Source organism: Cetorhinus maximus, chromosome 15, assembly GCF_964194155.1.
Source record: "Cetorhinus maximus chromosome 15, sCetMax3.hap1.1, whole genome shotgun sequence".
Taxonomy (NCBI): Eukaryota; Metazoa; Chordata; class Chondrichthyes; order Lamniformes; family Cetorhinidae; genus Cetorhinus; species Cetorhinus maximus.
In genome coordinates, this window is record NC_135893.1 from 5282084 (window position 1) to 5300926 (window position 18843).

Consider the following 18843-nt stretch of genomic DNA (forward strand, 5'->3'; position numbering starts at 1 on the left):
TGTCACAGGCTGGTTAACTTTTACCTGAACAGGCAGGTGGGAGCTCATTTGAAAATCCTATTGTAAAGACACCACCTCTGGATCGAGCAGGAACCCCACAGTATTGCGCAAGCCTCAGCCCGAGAGTAGGTCTCCAAAACTCGTTTGGGCCAATTTTAACTCTGTCCACCCAGCTGCAATGGCACTAACATCGGAGTGCTGCACTTCCTGCGCCACCCTTGCACCCACCCTGCCTGCACCCATTCTTTCCCGGTGAAACCACGAAGCCAGTCCAGGGGCAGGACTTTCCCCCTGGTCGGGCAGGAGAGGTGAGCAGGCCCGGGAGTGGCTGCGAGATGGACTTCCACCCGCAATCGGGATCCGACCGCGCCGATTGGCCAGTTACCAGCCCGCCCGTGTGAAACGCGTACTGAGCGCCTCAGTGCTGCCGGGGGTGGGGGCCGGAGGAGCGCGAGCGCTGAAGTCTGCGCCTGCGCGGGGTGGGGGAGGGGGGGAACGCGCACTGAAAGCTCCCTGAAGGCACAGAACTGCCTCAGGCAGCTGAGGACTTTTACAATGAAGGATAAAGATTTTACAACATGTCCCCACGTGTGACTCAGTCACATGGAGAGGGACAGGTTGAAAGATGATGTTAAAAATTTTTCATCTTTTTTTTAGTAACCGTTGTGGAAACCTCATCCCGCCCCTGAATGAGGTTTTGTATAAAAAATGCAAGGGCTGCCTGGGGCTTTTCTCCGGCCTGCTAATCGAGCGGGCCACGGAAAATACCAATTAATCACTTGTTTAAGGGCCTTACTAGGCCTGGGAATTGTCGGTAGGCGCACTGTCGCCTCCCCTGCGTGCCCGCCGACTGTAAGATCGCGAGAGTGCGCAACGACGTCAGGACACTCGCCCGACATCATCGCGCACTATTTCACTCCCGCTCGGGTCAGGCGGGCGGGCTGGAACGTTCTGCTCCAGGTGTCCATCTGAAGCTGACTGGTCGCCATGAGCAATTTGTCCCTCTCTTGAAACGCACGTAGGATCCCAATTGCGATTCTGAGGGTTGGGTCGGGCAAAGCATGTGCCTTGCATACTCAACCTGTCGTACCAGGGGACATGTGACCTCACCAGAGCATCTTAAAGGAACGGCTTTAGAACCATAGAAACTAGGAGCAGGAGTAGGCCATTCAGCCCTTCGAGCCTGCTCCGCCATTCATTATGATCATGGCTGATCATCCAACTCAATAGCCTGCTCCCACTTTCTCCCCATACCCTTTGACCCCTTTCGCCCCAAGAGCTATAGAATGTATGGAATGTTGTCTCAAATCACCCCCCCCCCCACAGTAAGTAACTATTTTTGTGGGTGAGGCTGGGAGCGGAAGGAGTGCAGTAAGATGCTTGGACCTCCCGCTGGCGAGAACATATGGTGGGCGGGCGCTATCTGTCAGGAATTAAAATCATCCCCATTGTCTAAACTCCAACAACTTGCATTTACATAGCACCTTTAATACAGCAAAATGTCGCACCAGAGTGTCATCAAACAAAACTTGACACCTACACATAAGGAGATCTTTGGACAGATGAACCTTTGACACAGAGGTCACTTTCGAGGAGTGAGAAGATAGCGAGTCGGGGAGGTTTAGAGAGGCCATTTCAGAGCTTAGGGTCAAGGCTGTTGGAGGCGCTGCCCTCTAAAGAGTAGCCTCCGGGGTGAGATGCTAACAGCAAAATAGCTGCCGCTATTAAGAAGTTACCAGCTTCCAGACAGAAAATCTACAAGAGCGGAGAAGTTGACTTTAATGGAATTACAATTGAGTTTTCCAACAAGAACTGAAATCAATGAAATCTTTATGTTTCTACCCAAAGTAATTAAACCAGAAATTTCTATCACTAAATAACTTATTGGAATGAAGTTGTGCAAATATAAACCAACAGGGTCAAAATGCACTCATCTGAAATTCCTATTCCTATCATTTGGGCAGAGACATTAACCCTTTTAAGAGATTGTGCCTTCAGCTGCCTCAACCTTAAGTTCTGGAATTCGCTCCCTACACCTCTCTGATACTCTTTCCCCCTTTAAATCTTTCCAGAAGACCCTACTGTTTGACCAAGCTTTTGATCACCTGCCCTTCCTTGGTTCAGTGTCAGTTTTTATTTTGTCTATAAAATGCCTTGGAAAGATCTCCCACATTAAGGTGCTATATAAATGCAAGATCTTGTTATAAAAGCAAAATACTGCGGATGCTGCGGAAACCTGAAATATAAACAGAAAATGCTGGAAATGCTCAGCAGGTCTGGCAGCGCCTGTGAGAGAGAGAGACAGAGTCAACTTTTCACATTGATGACAGACCCTTGGGTCCTGATCAATGTCATGGACCTGAAAATAATCTTATTCTAATGTGTTCCATGTGGGGGGATAAAATGGCTTCTGCCTGAATCCTTTACTCACGAGGGAATGACATTAGAGGTCACATGACTCAGGTCACATGACGATGGCAAGCCGCAGATCACACTCCCATCGTAGAAATCAATGGGATGAAAACTGGGTGGGTTCCACGTGGAGGGGTTTCCATATGGGGGGGTTGGGGTTCTATCAGGAGCAGGTTCTATAAGGAGGGGGCACTCCACTCTGCCAGATTCCCATCCAGGCAGCAAAGGTGAAAATAAACCCCCTAGTTTCAGCAGAATGTGGGGCTGAATTGCAAAGAGGTTGCGGAGATGGGTTTTGGAAGCAAGGCAGAGAAACATGGGGGGGAGGGGTTAATATCTTGGGTGGGTGGGGCTGGGTGCCCCCCGATGCACACAGGGTGCCCCCTCCTCCCACCCCCTCAGTCGAGGTAACCCCCTTTCTTCTCTCCCTTACACCAAGGTTGGTGAAAAGGGGGCCTGTCCACTCTGGTCCACCTTCTGCCAGCCAGTGGCAGAGGCAGACTTAGACCTTTAAGTGCCCAATGTGGACAGTTAAGGGCCCCAATTGGCCTATGGGCAGGTGGTCTAGCGGGCCCCTGTACTATGGGGGCCGGAGATGGGTGGGAAGGTAATGGGCTGGTCACCCTCCCACTGAACTCACGCCCGCAGGGGGGGTGTGTAAAACCCAGTTTATAATTTTTGCAGATATTAGAGCTGAGAAGTGACTGTCTGTGACATTAGCTTAACGTGGTTGTACTAATAACGCACCGTAACATCTAGTGATGTCAGAACTCCTGAATGCTACTGTAAAAACTAAAATCAAAGTTTTAAACACCAAGCTGTTATCAACTGCCCCCCTGTCCCGTGGTTAGGTTTAAATGAGGATGTTCTACTTGGTGCGAACCTAAAACATCTCCATCTTGTCTCTGTTGCTGTCTGTTTTCCTTTGTTACAATCTTTGGATTTTTACGCGGGCAACAGCATTTAATGAAGAAAGGGACATAAAATGGAGGCAACAGGAGGTCACAAACTTCAGTGAGCAGGAGTCCTGAGAGATATTCTGCAGGAATTCACCAAGGCTCCTTAGACAGCACCTTCCAAACCCATGACCGCTACCATCTAGAAGGACAAGGGCAGCAGATAGATGGGAACACCACCACCTGGAAGTTCCCCTCCAAGTCACTCACCATCCTGACTTGGAAATATATCGCCGTTCCTTCACTGTCACTGGGTCAAAATCCCTTCCTATCAGCACTGTGGGTGTACCTACACCACATGGACTGCAGCGGTTCAAGGAGGCAGCTCACTACCACCTTCTCAAGGGCAATTAGGGATGGGCAATAAACGCTGGCCCAGCCAGCGAAGCCCACATTCCATAAATGAATACAAAAAAAAAAGGAGAGAACAGTTAGATCACTGAGAGACACAGAGAGAACAGTTAGATCACTGAGAGCCACAGAGAGAACAGTTAGATCACTGAGAGACACGGAGAGAACAGTTAGATCACTGAGAGCCACGGAGAGAACAGTTAGATCACTGAGAGACACAGAGAGAACAGTTAGATCACTGAGAGACACAGAGAGAGCAGTTAGATCACTAAGAGCCACAGAGAGAACAGTTAGATCACTGAGAGCCACAGAGAGAACAGTTAGATCACTGAGAGCCACAGAGAGAACAGTTAGATCACTGAGAGCCACAGAGAGAACAGTTAGATCACTGAGAGCCACAGAGAGAACAGTTAGATCACTGAGAGACACGGAGAGAGCAGTTAGATCACTGAGAGCCACAGAGAGAACAGTTAGATCACTGAGAGACACAGAGAGAACAGTTAGATCACTGAGAGCCACAGAGAGAACAGTTAGATCACTGAGAGACACAGAGAGAACAGTTAGATCACTGAGAGCCACAGAGAGAACAGTTAGATCACTGAGAGCCACAGAGAGAACAGTTAGATCACGGAGAGACACAGAGAGAACAGTTAGATCACTGAGAGCCACAGAGAGAACAGTTAGATCACTGAGAGCCACGGAGAGAACAGTTAGATCACTGAGAGACACGGAGAGAACAGTTAGATCACTGAGAGACACAGAGAGAACAGTTAGATCACTGAGAGCCACAGAGAGAACAGTTAGATCACTGAGAGCCACGGAGAGAACAGTTAGATCACTGAGAGACACAGAGAGAACAGTTAGATCACTGAGAGACACAGAGAGAACAGTTAGATCACTGAGAGACACAGAGAGAACAGTTAGATCACTGAGAGCCACAGAGAGAACAGTTAGATCACTGAGAGCCACGGAGAGAACAGTTAGATCACTGAGAGCCACGGAGAGAACAGTTAGATCACTGAGAGACACAGAGAGAACAGTTAGATCACTGAGAGCCACAGAGAGAACAGTTAGATCACTGAGAGCCACGGAGAGAACAGTTAGATCACTGAGAGACACGGAGAGCAATTAAATCTCAGTGCTGTTCCCGGACAATCCTCACACAGAAACGAAGGGGGCCATCCTTTTATAAATAAAATTTCCTAATTTGAAAATGAAGTAGAGCAGTGAACAAGACCACTGAAAAAACCTAGAAGGAAACATTCTGAGTGCTGCAGGTTCCTTTAAAAACGAAATACTTTGATGAGTCTTTCATCTTTTTCTCTTAGAAACTGAAGGTAACTCTATTTTTTGTAAGATAATGCAACTTTGGATATTTACATTAAGTGCTCATCTCTACTCATCTTCAAAGAAAATCCAGATCAAGGGGTTTTACTGTTAAAGGAACAATCCAGGCCTGAACTTCTCACTAAATCCTCATAGATCTGGCACCAGAACATTAGATGGTAACATTTCTGATGGGTAGTGAAAGTTCAGGTGAATCTCTCAGGAAAATACTTGGCCCCAACCTTTTCCTCATGAACGTACCACTCCATGGCCTCATCATCCAAAGCCTCATGTTTATTGTCCACATCTCTGCTGGCAATGGCCAGTGCTATCTATCCACCACCCATCTCTCTACATGACTGGTGCTGACAGACATACAACCTCAGATGAGCTGTAACCTCCTCCAGCTGGGCATCGGGAAGATCAAAGACTTTGGTCTCCCACTACAAACTCTAATCCCGCAACCCCACTCCCCCTCAGGCTGAAGCAGGCTGTTTGCAAGCGCAGCCTCCTGTTTAACCCTGAGCTGTGTGGCCAACCTCGTATACTCACTTTCAGAAAAGCATTTACTTCCATCTCCATGCCATCGGCCACCTCCATCCTACTGGTTTCTAAAACACCACTTGTGTCTTTTGTTATCTCTAGTCTCGACTGTTCCAGTTGTGTCCTCAGTGGCCTCCTCATCTTCATTCTGTGTAAACTGCAGCTCATTCAACACCCTGCTGTGTATCTGAACCCTTTCCATGTCCCATTCAAACATTACTCCTGTTCCCTATTACTCCTGTGACCTATATGTTAAATGGATCCCAAGCCAGATTGTAACGTGTGGAACAAGACACAAATATTTTTCTTGATAATAGGTTTATTCACAGACCGCAGCATTATGTATGTCTGCTTCCTGCCGATCAACCCAGTGTCCCAGCAGTCTCCCTCTATGAGTGTTCTAAGTGTTAATTAACCAATGCCTTTCATCTGTGTATCGTAACAATATAGCTAACATATTATTAATACTACATTCCCCATGACTCACATTGAAAATTCTTATCTTCTTATTTAAGTTTCTCTATGGCCTCTCCCCTCCCCATCCTCCTCCAGCTCTATAACTCCACCTCCCTCTCAAACTCTCCATCCCTCTGACTCTGTCGCTTGCACAGCCTCCCTCCTGCAACTCCACCACTGGCAGCCTTGCATTCAGCTGCCTGAGTCCCATTCCCTCCCTGAACCTCTCTCCGTGAACCTCTTTCTGCACCCTGACAATCTCCTTCAAAGCTCTCTCAACAGGCTTTACTGCTTCTCTCCCTTCCAGGTGGGTTGCACTAAGGTTTACACCAGTACTTCCGATGTGATGACCCATGAAAACTTCCACAAGAAGAACGCCCAGCTAATCAACGATGGCTTTCAGCGATTCCGTGCAACTGAGGATTGTGGGACCCTTGGGTGTCAGTTCTACGGACAGAAAACCACACACTTCCACTGCAGGTAACAACTTCACATCCTGAACCCATTTACCACTGCATTTACCATTAGAGCAAGACATCTTTAACAGTGCACCTTCAGTATGTGCACAAGATCCATATCCTAGTCTGTAAGTAAAAGTGATGACTGGGAAAGAGTTATTCAGCCTCAGCAAGCTTCTAGTTTAGGGCAGGTAGACTCCAGTTGGGATGAATGACCTGCCCTTGGATCCTATGTAAGTGTCTTAGGATATGAAAGGTGTAATTTAAACACAAGCTGTTGTATGCAAAGGTTGGAGGAAGGGTAACAAATGCCTGAGCATGAGCTCTCTCATGGAGCATGCTCAGTTTGTATGCTTGGGTTACTTGTGTCGTTGATGCTCGAATGTTCTGGGTTCAAGTCCCACTCCAGGACTTAAGCACAAAAATCAAGGTTGACACTCCGGTGCAGTACTGAGGGAGTGCTGCACTGGCGGAACTGCCATCTTTCGGATGAGACGTCAAACTGTCTGTTCCATTGTGTGGACTTAAAAAGATTCCATGGCACTAGTTTGAAGAAGAGCAGGGGAGTTAGCCCAAGTGTCCTGGCCAATATTTAATCCCTAAATCAACATCACACAAAAAAAAAACCCGATTATTTGGGCATTATCACTTTGCTGTTAGTGGGAGCTTGCTGTGCACAAATTGGCTGCTGCGTTTCCTACAACAGTGACTGTACCTCAGAAGTACTCAAAAGCGCTTTGAGACATCCGGCGGTTGTGAAAGGCGCTATACAAATGCAAGTCTTTCTTTTCCTCTCCGCCTATTGAATTGGGTGGTTCGCAGGATTCCCACGTGCTCTGTTATCCGTGCTTGGTGATGAGTAAATTAAGTTGAGGGGCAGAAGAGGAATCGGAATTCGGGAAAACTTTGCTCATTAATCTCTCCATTTTCCCAGGCGTCCCGGTTGCACTTTCACCTTCAAAAACAAGTGCGACATCGAGAAGCACAAGAGCTACCACATCAAGGATGACGCCTACGCCAAGGACGGCTTCAAGAAGTTCTACAAGTACGAGGAGTGCAAGTACGAGGGCTGCGTCTACAGCAAGGCCACCAACCACTTCCACTGTATCCGCGTGGGCTGTGGCTTCACCTTCACCTCCACCAGCCAGATGACCTCGCACAAGCGTAAACACGAGCGGCGCCACATCCGCAACGCGGGAGGCCTCGGGTTAGCCTCGCAGCTGCTGGGCCGCAAAGAGAACGAACAAGATGACTCCAGCAACGATGACCTCATTGACTACTCCGCGATAAGCAGCAAGAACTCAAGCCTGAGCGCCTCTCCGACCAGCCAGCAGTCCTCGATGCCCATGCTCCTTCCAACTCCCACCACCGAGATCTCCTCGACCCAGGCTGTCAAGCCGACGAGTAGCGTCATCCCGGCAACCAAGATGTCAACCATACTCCCTCAGACGCTTGCCAGCTCCATACCCGTTGCCTTGGCTCTCTCCAATGCCGGCCTCTCTGGCACAGGCCCCTTCTTCCCCATCATTCCCAACAGGGTCTCTGTGGCCCTTCCCGTGTCGGCAGCCAGCCTGATATCCACCATTTCCTCCAACGTTTCTGCCCTGTCGACGGAATCGCCTTCGCAAGCTGCCCCAGGGTCCGGCAACTCCACGCCTCTGTCCCCGGCGGCAACCTCGATCATGGAGAAGATCACAGCCAGCAAGGGACTCATCTCACCAATGATGGCTCGCCTCGCGGCCGCTGCTCTCAAGCCGTCCAACCCAGCAGATTTAGGTAAGCCATTGCGGAATTAATAATCCTGCTATTTAGTGCTCATCGTAATAAGGGATGAGGAACAGATCATCTGCAACTTTATACTGACAGTGCTTAGAACTTAGCAGCAGATGAGAACTCTCTTCCCTCTTCCCTACTCCTTCCCGAGGAAGCTAACCCCAATATATTTCAGGTCAGCTTTGTGCTTCCACCACCCCGCACCCCACTCCCCCCAACTTCTCTAGAAACTGAGCCCAACTGGCCTCTTAACGTTCAAGAGAGGGATCAACAGGAGAGATCTTGAAACCAAAACGCTCTGAAGAAGAGTCATACGGACTCGAAACGTTAACTCTGTTTGTTTTCTCTCTCCACAGATGCTGTCAGACCCGCTGAGTTTTTCCAGCATTTTCTATTTTTGTTTCCGATTTCCAGCATCTGCAGTATTTTGCTTTTGTTTGTATAGGAGAGACCTTGAGTTCTTTTCTTGGAGCTGAGTTTGAATTTGAACATTAAATATCCTTTAAAACCATCACTAAACCTCAATCCCCCCCCCCCGCCCCCCCAAGTAATGTTCGGTATATTAATTGTGCATTGCTGAGGATTCAAAATAATTGGCAAAAGGAGTAAAAGTGATGAGAGGAAATTTCTTTTCACCCCGAGGGTGGTTGGGAGTCTGGAACAAACTTCTTGAGAGGGTGGTGGAGGCAGGTTCGATCGAGGTATTCAGAAGGGAATTGGGTTGCTACCTGAAAAGAGAGAATGTGCAAGGTTACGGGGATAAGGCAGGGGAGTGGGACTAGGCAGAATGCTCTTTCAGAGAGTCAGTGTAGACCCGATGGGCTGAATTACGTCTGCACTGTAAAGATTCGCTATCCTTCCAATTCCTTTTTGAGGCTTTATTATTTCGTTCACAACGGGGATGATCATTTTGTTGAAGTGTTTCTTCCCCTGTAAAAGTTCAGATATCAGGTCAAGTGAGTATGAGTTTCTCCGTCTTTTTAGATTTTGAGTCCGATTCTAGGGTTTCTTTTGATTAGCTGGTTTACTGTTTATAGAGCAAGTCTGTATGTTATTGAAATGTGATAACACTTCAAAACCTAATTAACAGCTCAGCTCCCAGAGGGTGGAAGAGATCCAGGTGTGAATGGAAGTCCGTGCAACTTTCTACGCCTTCCATCTATTTTCCAAAAAAAGAAAAATCAGCTCAGCCACGATCTTATTGAATGGCGCAGCAGGCTCGAGGGGCCGAATGGCCTACTCCTGTTTCTAAGTTCCAATGTAAAAACCCACAGAGATGTTTAAGGACAATTGCGTTGTACAAAAGTAACCCCCCTGGGTAAGCTGAGAGTTTTGAATAAGTGCCTGCAGCCTTCTCCAACCTGCGATTAACAGTTCAGCACTTTCAGTTAAAGGGGCAGTAACAGGAGGCTGTGACTTACAGCTAAACGCTCCTGTTTATGTGACCCAGGCGACCTCATCAGGAACGCCCAGGTTAATAGCCATCAATATTCCTTCAGGCAAAGAAAAGGAAGGAGTGAGATGTGGTTTTGCAGGCGGTTTTATAAATAAATGTTCCCATTGAAGCATTTTGAACTGTGGTGAGATAGTAGATGGTGTTAATTTTATATTAATTGGGGGTTATTTATATTCAGCAGGTGGGCATTAATTGGGAACCCACCTGGCTCAAATACACATGGGGCAGGCTGAAAGGGGGTTTTATTGGAGGTGCAACATGTGCAGTGTGTGTCTCTCTAAATAAAGGTTGTCAGCAATGCCCCTGCTAATGTTTGTTTTTTGTTGTGCTTAGACTATTCATTGAAGCGCACGGTACCTTTAAATATTTTGTGTAGTACTGTAAAGGGAACCACTTGTGCTCCACCAGTGCAGTAACTTGCAGGTTGCTGTGTGGCTGCGTGCCCAAAGGGAACATACGAACATACGAATTCGGAGCAGGAGTAGGCCACTCGGCCCCTCGAGCCTGTTCCGCCATTCAATAAGGCCATGGCTGATATGAATGTAACCTCAAGCCCACGTTCCCGCCTAACCCTGATAACCTCTCACCCCCTTGTTAATCAAGAATCTATCTCGCTCTGCCTTAAAAATATTCAATGGTTCTGCTTCCACCGCCTTTTGAGGAAGAGAGTTCCAAAGACTCACTGTCCTCCGAGATGAAACGATTCTCCTCATCTCCGTCTTAAACGGGCGACCCCTTATTTTTAAACAGTGGACCCCCTAGTTCTAGATTCTTTGCTCGTAAGTGAATGATAACAAGGCTTTGGTGTTCTATCCTTCACCACCGGCCAATCTGAGGTTTGACAGGTTGTGGGGCCTAATTTTAACCCAACTCACCCTGTGTGAAGCCCAGGGGATGAGGTGGAATGCCAGGTTTATACACTGTCCAATTGTATTCTGTTGACTTAAAAGTAGCGTTGTGCCTAATCTCATCAGTTCCCTGATGGGGTGGGGGTGGGTGAGGCTAAAGTCACCGATGTGTCAGACTGATGCTTTCAACAACAACAACTTATATTTATAAAACGCCATTAATAAAGTGCCCCTGGGTGCTTCACAGGAATGGTATGGAGCAAAATCAGACACTGAGCCACAAAAGGTGACCAAAAGCTTGGTCAAGGAGGTTTTAAAAATGTCTTAAAAGGTGAAAGCCAGGTAGAGAGTTGGAGAGGCTTAGGGAGGGAATTCCAGAGCTTAGAGCCCAGGCAGCTGAAGACAGGGTCGCCAATGGTGGAGCGAGTAAAATCGGGAATGCTCGACAGGCCAGAACTCCAGAATTAGTGGAGCACAGATATATTGGAGGGTTGTGGGGTTGGAGGAAGTTACAGAGATAGGGAGGGGAGAAGCCATGGAGGGCTCTGAAAGCAAAGGTGAGAATTTTAAAATCAAGCTGTTGTTTGGCCAGGAGCCAATGTAGGTCAGCGAGCACGAGGAATATGGGTGAATGGGACTTGATGCAAGTTAGGACGCGGACAGCAGAGTTTCGGACAATTTCATGTTTACAGAGGGTAGAATGAGGTGGGCGGGTCAGGAGTGCAGTTAGTTTCTGTTTTACCTGGCAGCCTGAATTTGGTGGTACAGCATAGTTGCCATGGTATCAGTTCTGGGTGTATTGCAGGGTAGTCATGGTGAAACCCTGCAGGGTAACAGACGCCCTCCTTAAATGTATCAGTCTGCATAGGAATGAAACTGTGCATACCACTGCAGTATGTGGGCGGGTACGTGGGGCTGAGGTTACATTCATATTGGCCATGGCCTTATTGGAGTGTCTTTCTTACTCTTTTATCTTTACATTTCGCTCGGAGTCTCTCAAATCTACAACCAATTCCTACTTTGAGCTAGTTAGTTCTCTTAAGAAAAAAAGGAGGGATGGATTTTATTATGTGGGTAATGTTTAGATATGAAGAGAGAACGCTAAAAAGGATGAGCGCTGACCCTGGTCTTCAGATTAGGCTGCGAGATACAGGTTAACCCAAACTCAACTCCTCTCTGTGAAATTCCTCCCCTTGCTATTTCAACAGAGGTGTCGGTAATGTGGTGCTCGGGGGGAATTCCAGTTGAAAGAATTAAAACGATTAGTATCCTTACTATCCTGTGGTGTACATTCACGGCCTCCAAGAGCAGCAGAATTACCAGGCAGAAAGTTTGGAACTTTCTCAAGGGAGTTTATTTCCTACGACTTTTGTCAAGAAATAAAACACACTAAGGCGGGGGTGGGTGGTGGTAGAAAAGGTCACTGAAAATGTTACGTTCTCTTTCACTTCACCATCCATCTTGAGAAATAGGGCAGTAGTTTTTAGAAAGTATTTTTCCTTCGCCTGAGGGCAAATTAATATTTCAGTCACTTGGGTATTTGTGAAGAAGCTGGGTGCAGGCAATCCTGTCTGCTGATTTATTCTCTTGGCACACGGCTATCTAAATACCTCTCTCAGAGATTTGATTTGTGGAGGGGGGGCGCGGGGATGGGGGTTGGGGAGGGTCAGCCTGTTTGAACTGATCTGATTGGCTGTCAAGTTTGATCTGGCACAGATGGGAGATGTTCCTGTTGGGCATGCTCCATGAAAGGCTGCAGCGTTTCCATAGAGACATAGGCATCCTGAAAGGAGACGAGGGTTGTCGACCACTCTGAATCTGCCAGAGTTCCTCAACATTAACATGATATTTAATGGATAGTTAAGAGGCAGGACCGCAAATTGGTTATGACAACTGCAGCTGATAAAATGAAGCCTTTTCGCCTGGTTCTCTTTTTCCCCCTCAACCAATGTCTCAACGTCCTGAAAGTCCCAATGGCTTGACATAATTTGGCAATAATTATCACTCCACTTGTTCCATCGCTGAACGAAAGTCAGAACCGATCTCATCACCGGGGACCAACAATAACTTGTTGTCTTGCACTTTTGTGTTGCAGGAAGTGAGCAGCAAACACAGATTAACCAGTTCAATCTGGTTCCAGTGAAGCAAGAGCCAAGTGACACCGTCAAGACCCAATCCCAGGACTCAGTGCAGGACCAGAGCCTTGATCTCAGCTTGAAGGAGCATGGGTAAGTAACTGGCCGGAGTGTGTGCGGGCAGCGCCAGTCTTGAACCGAATGAGTTACTTCAGCCTGAAGCAGAGTGGGTACATAAAACCAGGCACTGGGGAGAGGCCACAAGCTCTGTAAATGTGCTCGTAGCCGCTAAACCTAATGCTGTGGTCCACTCCTCACGTGTGAAAACAAACAAACAGTGTAATCAACTGCCTACCCTCCAGATCATAGGCCACCTCCCCCAACTCCATACCCCCATTCAACTCAACTGCCACAGAACTTGTCCAACTGTTTTTAGCTGAGGTCCGAGCATCGACATCTTTCCCTGTTGCAAGTGGGAGATGGTGGTTTAGTGGTGATGTCAAGTGGACTAGTAATCCAGAGGCCCAGGCTAATGTTTCGGGGATATGGGTTCAAATCCCACCATGGCAGCCAGTGGACTTTAAGCTCCATTGATAATTCTAGAATTGAAAGCTAGTCTCAGTAATGGTGACCATGGAAGTATCACTGATTGTTGTAAAAACCCACCTGATTCACTAAGGCCCTTTAGGGAAGGAAATCTGCCGTCCTTACCTGGTCTGGCCTACATGTGACTCCAGACCCACAGCGACTCACTCTGAACCGTCCTTTGAAGCCACACAGTTCAAAAGCAATTAGCTCTGAAGAAGAGTCATACAGACTCAAAATATTAACTCGGTTTCTCCCTCCACAGATGCTGCCAGATCTGCTGAGTTTTCCGGCATTTTTTTGTTATTATTCCCCAGAACATTAGCCTGATCTTCAAGAATACTATTCCAGTGACATTACCACAATGCCATCAATCTCCCATTTATTAGTGTTGCCTTGGAGCCACGTGATATAGAGGGGAGAGGGGCCCTCAAATATTTTGAGATAAAGGAAAAGGCCATTTGGTTAAACCAGTTAATCCCTTTCTCATTGAGACCAGCTGATTATCTCAAATTGATCAGCTGGCAGGGAGATATCTAAAGATCATCTTAAAGGAGTAATCATTTAGTTTTATAAATGACGCTGAAAATTCGGTCAAGGATTCCACGTGTCACCTGCAATTCGTGTGGCCGCTAGTCCCGATACATGTTGGATTTTTTTTCCTGTTCATTCATGGGATGAGGGCATTGCTGGCAAGGATCTGTTGCCCATTCCCAATTACCCTTTACAACATGACCTTAATGGGTGGCAGGGTCACTTAAACATGGCAGCTCCTCCCTGGATATGTGTCGACACGATTCCTCGGCTTAGATCGAAAGCTGAAGAATGAATAAACAGTTTAGGTCGGGTCAAGCAGACTATACTGAGAACTGTAGTTGGCGTCTCGAACGTTAACACTGGGATAACCATTCTGTGCCCTCATTGCACCCATCCAGTTGTAATAGCCATGGAGAAATGGAAGTAATGACTTTAGTGTTGCTGAAAAAAAGAGACATGTCGAAGCTTTTCGTCTTGCACTCATCAGGATACTTCACAAGTGTCAGGGGAAAACAACAATTTATACTGTATGTGATGAGAGTGCTGATTGGTTGGCAAGTGGCGTTGCCATGGAGAATGCACCACTGATGGTGACTGACAATTAACTGCCAAGGATTGTTTGAAATTTAAACTAGGAAGCTTGATCCTGATTGGTCTAGGCATTGCCCGTGCGAGTGTCCTGATGAATACAAGACGAAAAGCTCCAACATGTCTCTTTTCTCAGCAATACTCAAGCTCTGTACTACCAAAGGACTAAAGGCTTTTTCATTTCCCTGCAGTACTGAGTCCAATGGGCATATGGAATCGGGACAGACATCCCTGTTATCCTCATTTCTCAATAAGGTAAGAGTTACCCATCACCATTTACACCCCGGGGGTGGGGGTGGGGGTGGGGGGAACAAATGAATAGGATTCTGAGGTTAGTCCTGCTTGTTTTCAGTTATTCTGGTGCCAGTTTCTGAGTCTGTAGTGTCAAAGCATTCACATTTTAAAACAATCGATCATGTGCAGCACGCTTCAAGCCACACATAAATTAATGTAATTAAATGGAGTGCAATATGCTGAGTGGAATATGTTGCCGTATTGTGCTGTGGAGTGGGTTATAGTGGCACATCTAACAGCTGCAGAACATGGTAAACAGCTACATTTCAGCCGCTTGTCAGGAGTGGAGGGGGTGTGGACATATTTTTTTTTTAGTGAAATCAGCTCAAATCCTTTTGCCATGTGACACACTGCATATTCTAACACACACACTCCCGGGCGGTCTTCAACATTCCAGCCTCCGTAAACCCTGCTGTTGTGTCGTTCCTCTTTTAAAAAAAATTCATTCATGGGATTTGGATGTCGCTGCCTAGGCCAACATTCATTGCCCACCCATCCCCAATCACCCTTGTTCAAAGGGCACGAAAGAGTCAACCACATTGCACATGTAGACCAGGACAGGTAAGGACAGCAGATTCCCTCTTTCCCTAAAGGGCATTAGGCCAGATGGGTTTTTACAACCATCAGCAATGGTTTCATGGTTATCATTAGGTTTTTAATTGCAGATTTTTTATTGAATTCAAATTTCACCATCTGCCAGGGCGGGATTCGAACCCGGGTCCCCAGAGCATTACCCTGGGTCTCTGGAATACTAATCCAGCGACAATCCCACTATGCCACCACCTCCCCTATACTGACCTATATTGCCTCTTGGTCAAACAACATCTTGATTTTAAAATTCTCATCCTTGTTTTCAAATCCCTCCATGGCCTCGCCCCCTCCCTATCTCTGTAACTTCCTCCAGCCCCACGACCCTCCGAGATATCTGCGCTCCTCCAATTCTGGCCTCTTGAGCACCCCTGATTTTTGATTTTTCCACCATTGTCTCCAGCTGCCTGGGGCCCTGAGCCCTGGAATTCCCTCCCTAAACCTCTCCGCCCCTCTTTTCTATCCTTTCAGATGCTCCTTAAAACCTACCCTGTGTGACTAAGCTTTTGGCCACCTGCTCAGGTGTCACCTTATATGGCTCGGTGTCTCGTTTTACTTTATGACGCTCCTGTGAAACGCCATGGGAATTTTTATTACGCCAAAGGCGCCATATAAATGCAAGTCATTGCTCTGGGCTTAGTGCCAACCACCGAAAGTTGTGCCCAAGGCAGGAAGGTCAGTGCCAGGCGCACTTCACCAGGTTAACTGGCTCAGCTGAAGGAAGGGGCTGCCTTAACCCATTCATTACCAAGCTATGGGGATGCCACAGGCTAAACTCTTAGGGTGTTCGCTCTTGGTGAGGGAAGGGGCAGTGGAGCTCCTGCCCAAGTGCTTTTTATACACAGCCACACTTTGGAATTTGATGCTTGCTGATTTATTATAAGCTCTTGCGTTTCTGTCACTAGATGTCCCAAAGCAGCAGTGGACTGAGCAGTTTGCTGAACTTGAAGACAGAACCAGACTGTGGACAGTCCGATACAGAACAGGCCTCCTACATGAATAAAGCTTTGACCGCACAGAGGCAGGAGAAACGCACTGAGTTCTGGGAAAAATACCTGCGCAGGTACGACCGAGGAACGGGTTCACTTTTCATTTTTCCCAGCTTCAGCGGCTCAGTGGGTCGAGTTAGATCTGGTCCAGAGGCCCACAGACTAACCACAGGCAAACAAAACCCCAGATACTGAGGCCCACAAGCTAACAAAACCCCAGCTTTGACTCCTGGTCTGTGTTAAGTTAGCCCTTCTCAGTCTGGATGTCACAATGGGTGTTATAACTAACGTGTATGAATGCAGGACATAAAAAACAATTGAGATTCGAGATCCCCTGATCTATCCCCTGATTGCTATCCAGCGGCAATTAGAAAGGGTATGCCTGTGTGTGCATGTGCATGTATGTATGTGTGAGTGTGTGTGCACGTGTGTGTGTATGTCTGTGTGCGTACGTCTGTGTGCATCTGTGCATCTATGTCTGTGTGTGTAACTGTACCTCTATGTCTGTGTGTGTGTGTATATCTGTACACCTATGTCTTTGTGTGCGTGCATATGTTTGTGTTGTGCGTGAGTGTGTGTGTGTGTATATATGTGTGCATACAATAGTGTGCGTGTCTGAGCATCAGTGTCTTTGTTTCTGTGTGCATCTGTGTGCGTGCATATGTGAGTTTGTGTGTGAGTATGTGTGCGTGTAACCGTGTGTGTAATCCCACCTCATTGCCCCCATGTTACAGATATAGCACAGGGACAACTAGGTCCGATTTGGAGACTAAGATCTTGCACCCCTGGCATGCGTGAATAATATTCAACCTAAAACTGGGTCGGCTTTTTTTCACAGCCAACTAAAGCACACATTTAAGCCCCTTCCATATGCGAATGGAGGAGCTAAGACGGTTTCAAGAGGCTTCTCTACAGTGGGACATATTGTAATGTTCGGCCACCACTGCAGCCAGGAATATTAGAAAAAGATTGTCCCAGGCTGTTAGTAACAGTATCCGGGCAGATTTGTCCCATTTGGGAATCTCCAGGACATTTTGGAGTCAAAAGCTTTGGGAGTGCGGAGGGGGAAGTGTAATAGTTACGTTTTGCAGTGCGAAGTTATGAAAGATTCTCGAGCTGCTCCATTGCGCCAGCGATGGATGCACAGTTCCTGCTGGCGGTGAATATGGGGCCTGTCTTTCCAGTTTCCTGACAATTTCCTATCTCTCATTCTTAGATTTACCACGGAAGATTACTGTGAGACCCAGTGTGACTTCCTGCACAAAACCCATTTCCATTGTGTGGTGGAAGATTGTGGTGCCCTCTTCAGCACCTTGGATGGAGCCATCAAGCATGCCAAGTAAGGGTGGCCAAACCATCACTGTCTGGCCTTCAATCGCCATCAGTGCCAATGGTCATAGAAAATATAATCCTTATAAACCCTCATTGCTGCAAACTGGGGAGCCACTGGTCCACTGCACAAAGTGGGTGTTGCTATGAGACTTGCTGAAAATTGACATGTAACCAGGGAGCTGCCTCAAACCCTCCCTCCCCGCCCCCCCGATAAAGTCAGTCAGCTCCACCTGGAAGTAAATCCCAGGGAGGGGAGGGGTGGGAAGTAACACAGACAGAATAAGCTCTAGGGCATTAGGCCTCTGGCTAGGCACACTCAGGGGGCATGAGGCCGGTCTCAGGCCCACTCCCTGGGTATTAGAAGTTTACGGGCGCTGGACAAGATGAGGGAGGGGGCACCTCCAACTGAAATCCACCCCAACACCCATCGTTTGCGAGGCACAGTGAGGTACCGGGCAGGGGGGGGTGGTGGTGACAGGCTCAATTACTCCTCCAGTGTGTGTTTTTTTGCACAGATTTTAACAGGGTGGCTCTTGGTATTTGTGGGGTAAATAAAACCTATTGCGGCTCCACTAATTTAACATGGCTTCACCTTTCATCGTCTGCAGAGCAGTGAATGAGGGGCAGAAACAGAACCCAAGCCTCCTTCATATCATCTGACCCTCTAAAGGTTGCGCCTGGTGCTTTTCTCTTTGACTAGTATTTTTATTAACTGATCATATTATTGTGTACCCTGCTCCTTATCAGTAAGGTGAAGCATGTTGCAATGCACTCTACCTGAGGCCCCAGCCCCTTTAAATTGATGCTGTTTATATTTATGAAGTGCCATATAACCTTGTTTTGACCCAGGCATGATTCTAATTTAGATCAGTTTATTATTTAAATAATTTATGCAGATTAAAAAAAAAACGCAGAGGTTATTCAAGGTCCAATTACTTTGATGACATCACATCAAGAGCCAGCAATTTGAAGAAATCTGTGGGATTCACAGTCAGAGTAAAGCAGGGCCAATGGATTTAGGACCCATACATAGATACCCCCATGGTGAGGTTAGGGGGGGCGGTGGGCAGGGTGGGGTGCCGGGGGTGGGGGGGGTCAACAGGTCTTGTTTGCAGGGGTAAAGGCAGAGGGCCCAAAGGAAACATGACTTGGATTAAGTAAATGTTACTCAGGCTTGATTCAGACAGAAAAAAAAAATCTGAACTCAACCAGTTCCTTTTGTAAGGAATTCAAATGAATCTGAATCCTGTGTTCCTGACAGAGGTGAAGCCTCTGT

At 47.3% G+C, this 18843-nt stretch overlaps 1 protein-coding gene across 2 annotated transcripts in view; it reads left to right on the forward strand.

The window, feature by feature from the left end:
- casz1 (castor zinc finger 1) overlaps nt 1–18843 on the forward strand; it is a 365293-nt gene that overhangs the window by 304743 nt on the left and 41707 nt on the right. For both annotated transcript variants that reach the window (XM_078557753.1, XM_078557754.1), the window contains exons 12-17: nt 6352–6524; nt 7437–8278; nt 12675–12807; nt 14556–14619; nt 16152–16309; nt 17452–17574. In XM_078557753.1, the coding sequence (XP_078413879.1) occupies nt 6352–6524; nt 7437–8278; nt 12675–12807; nt 14556–14619; nt 16152–16309; nt 17452–17574 (1493 nt within the window). The remainder of the gene's footprint in view (nt 1–6351; nt 6525–7436; nt 8279–12674; nt 12808–14555; nt 14620–16151; nt 16310–17451; nt 17575–18843) is intronic.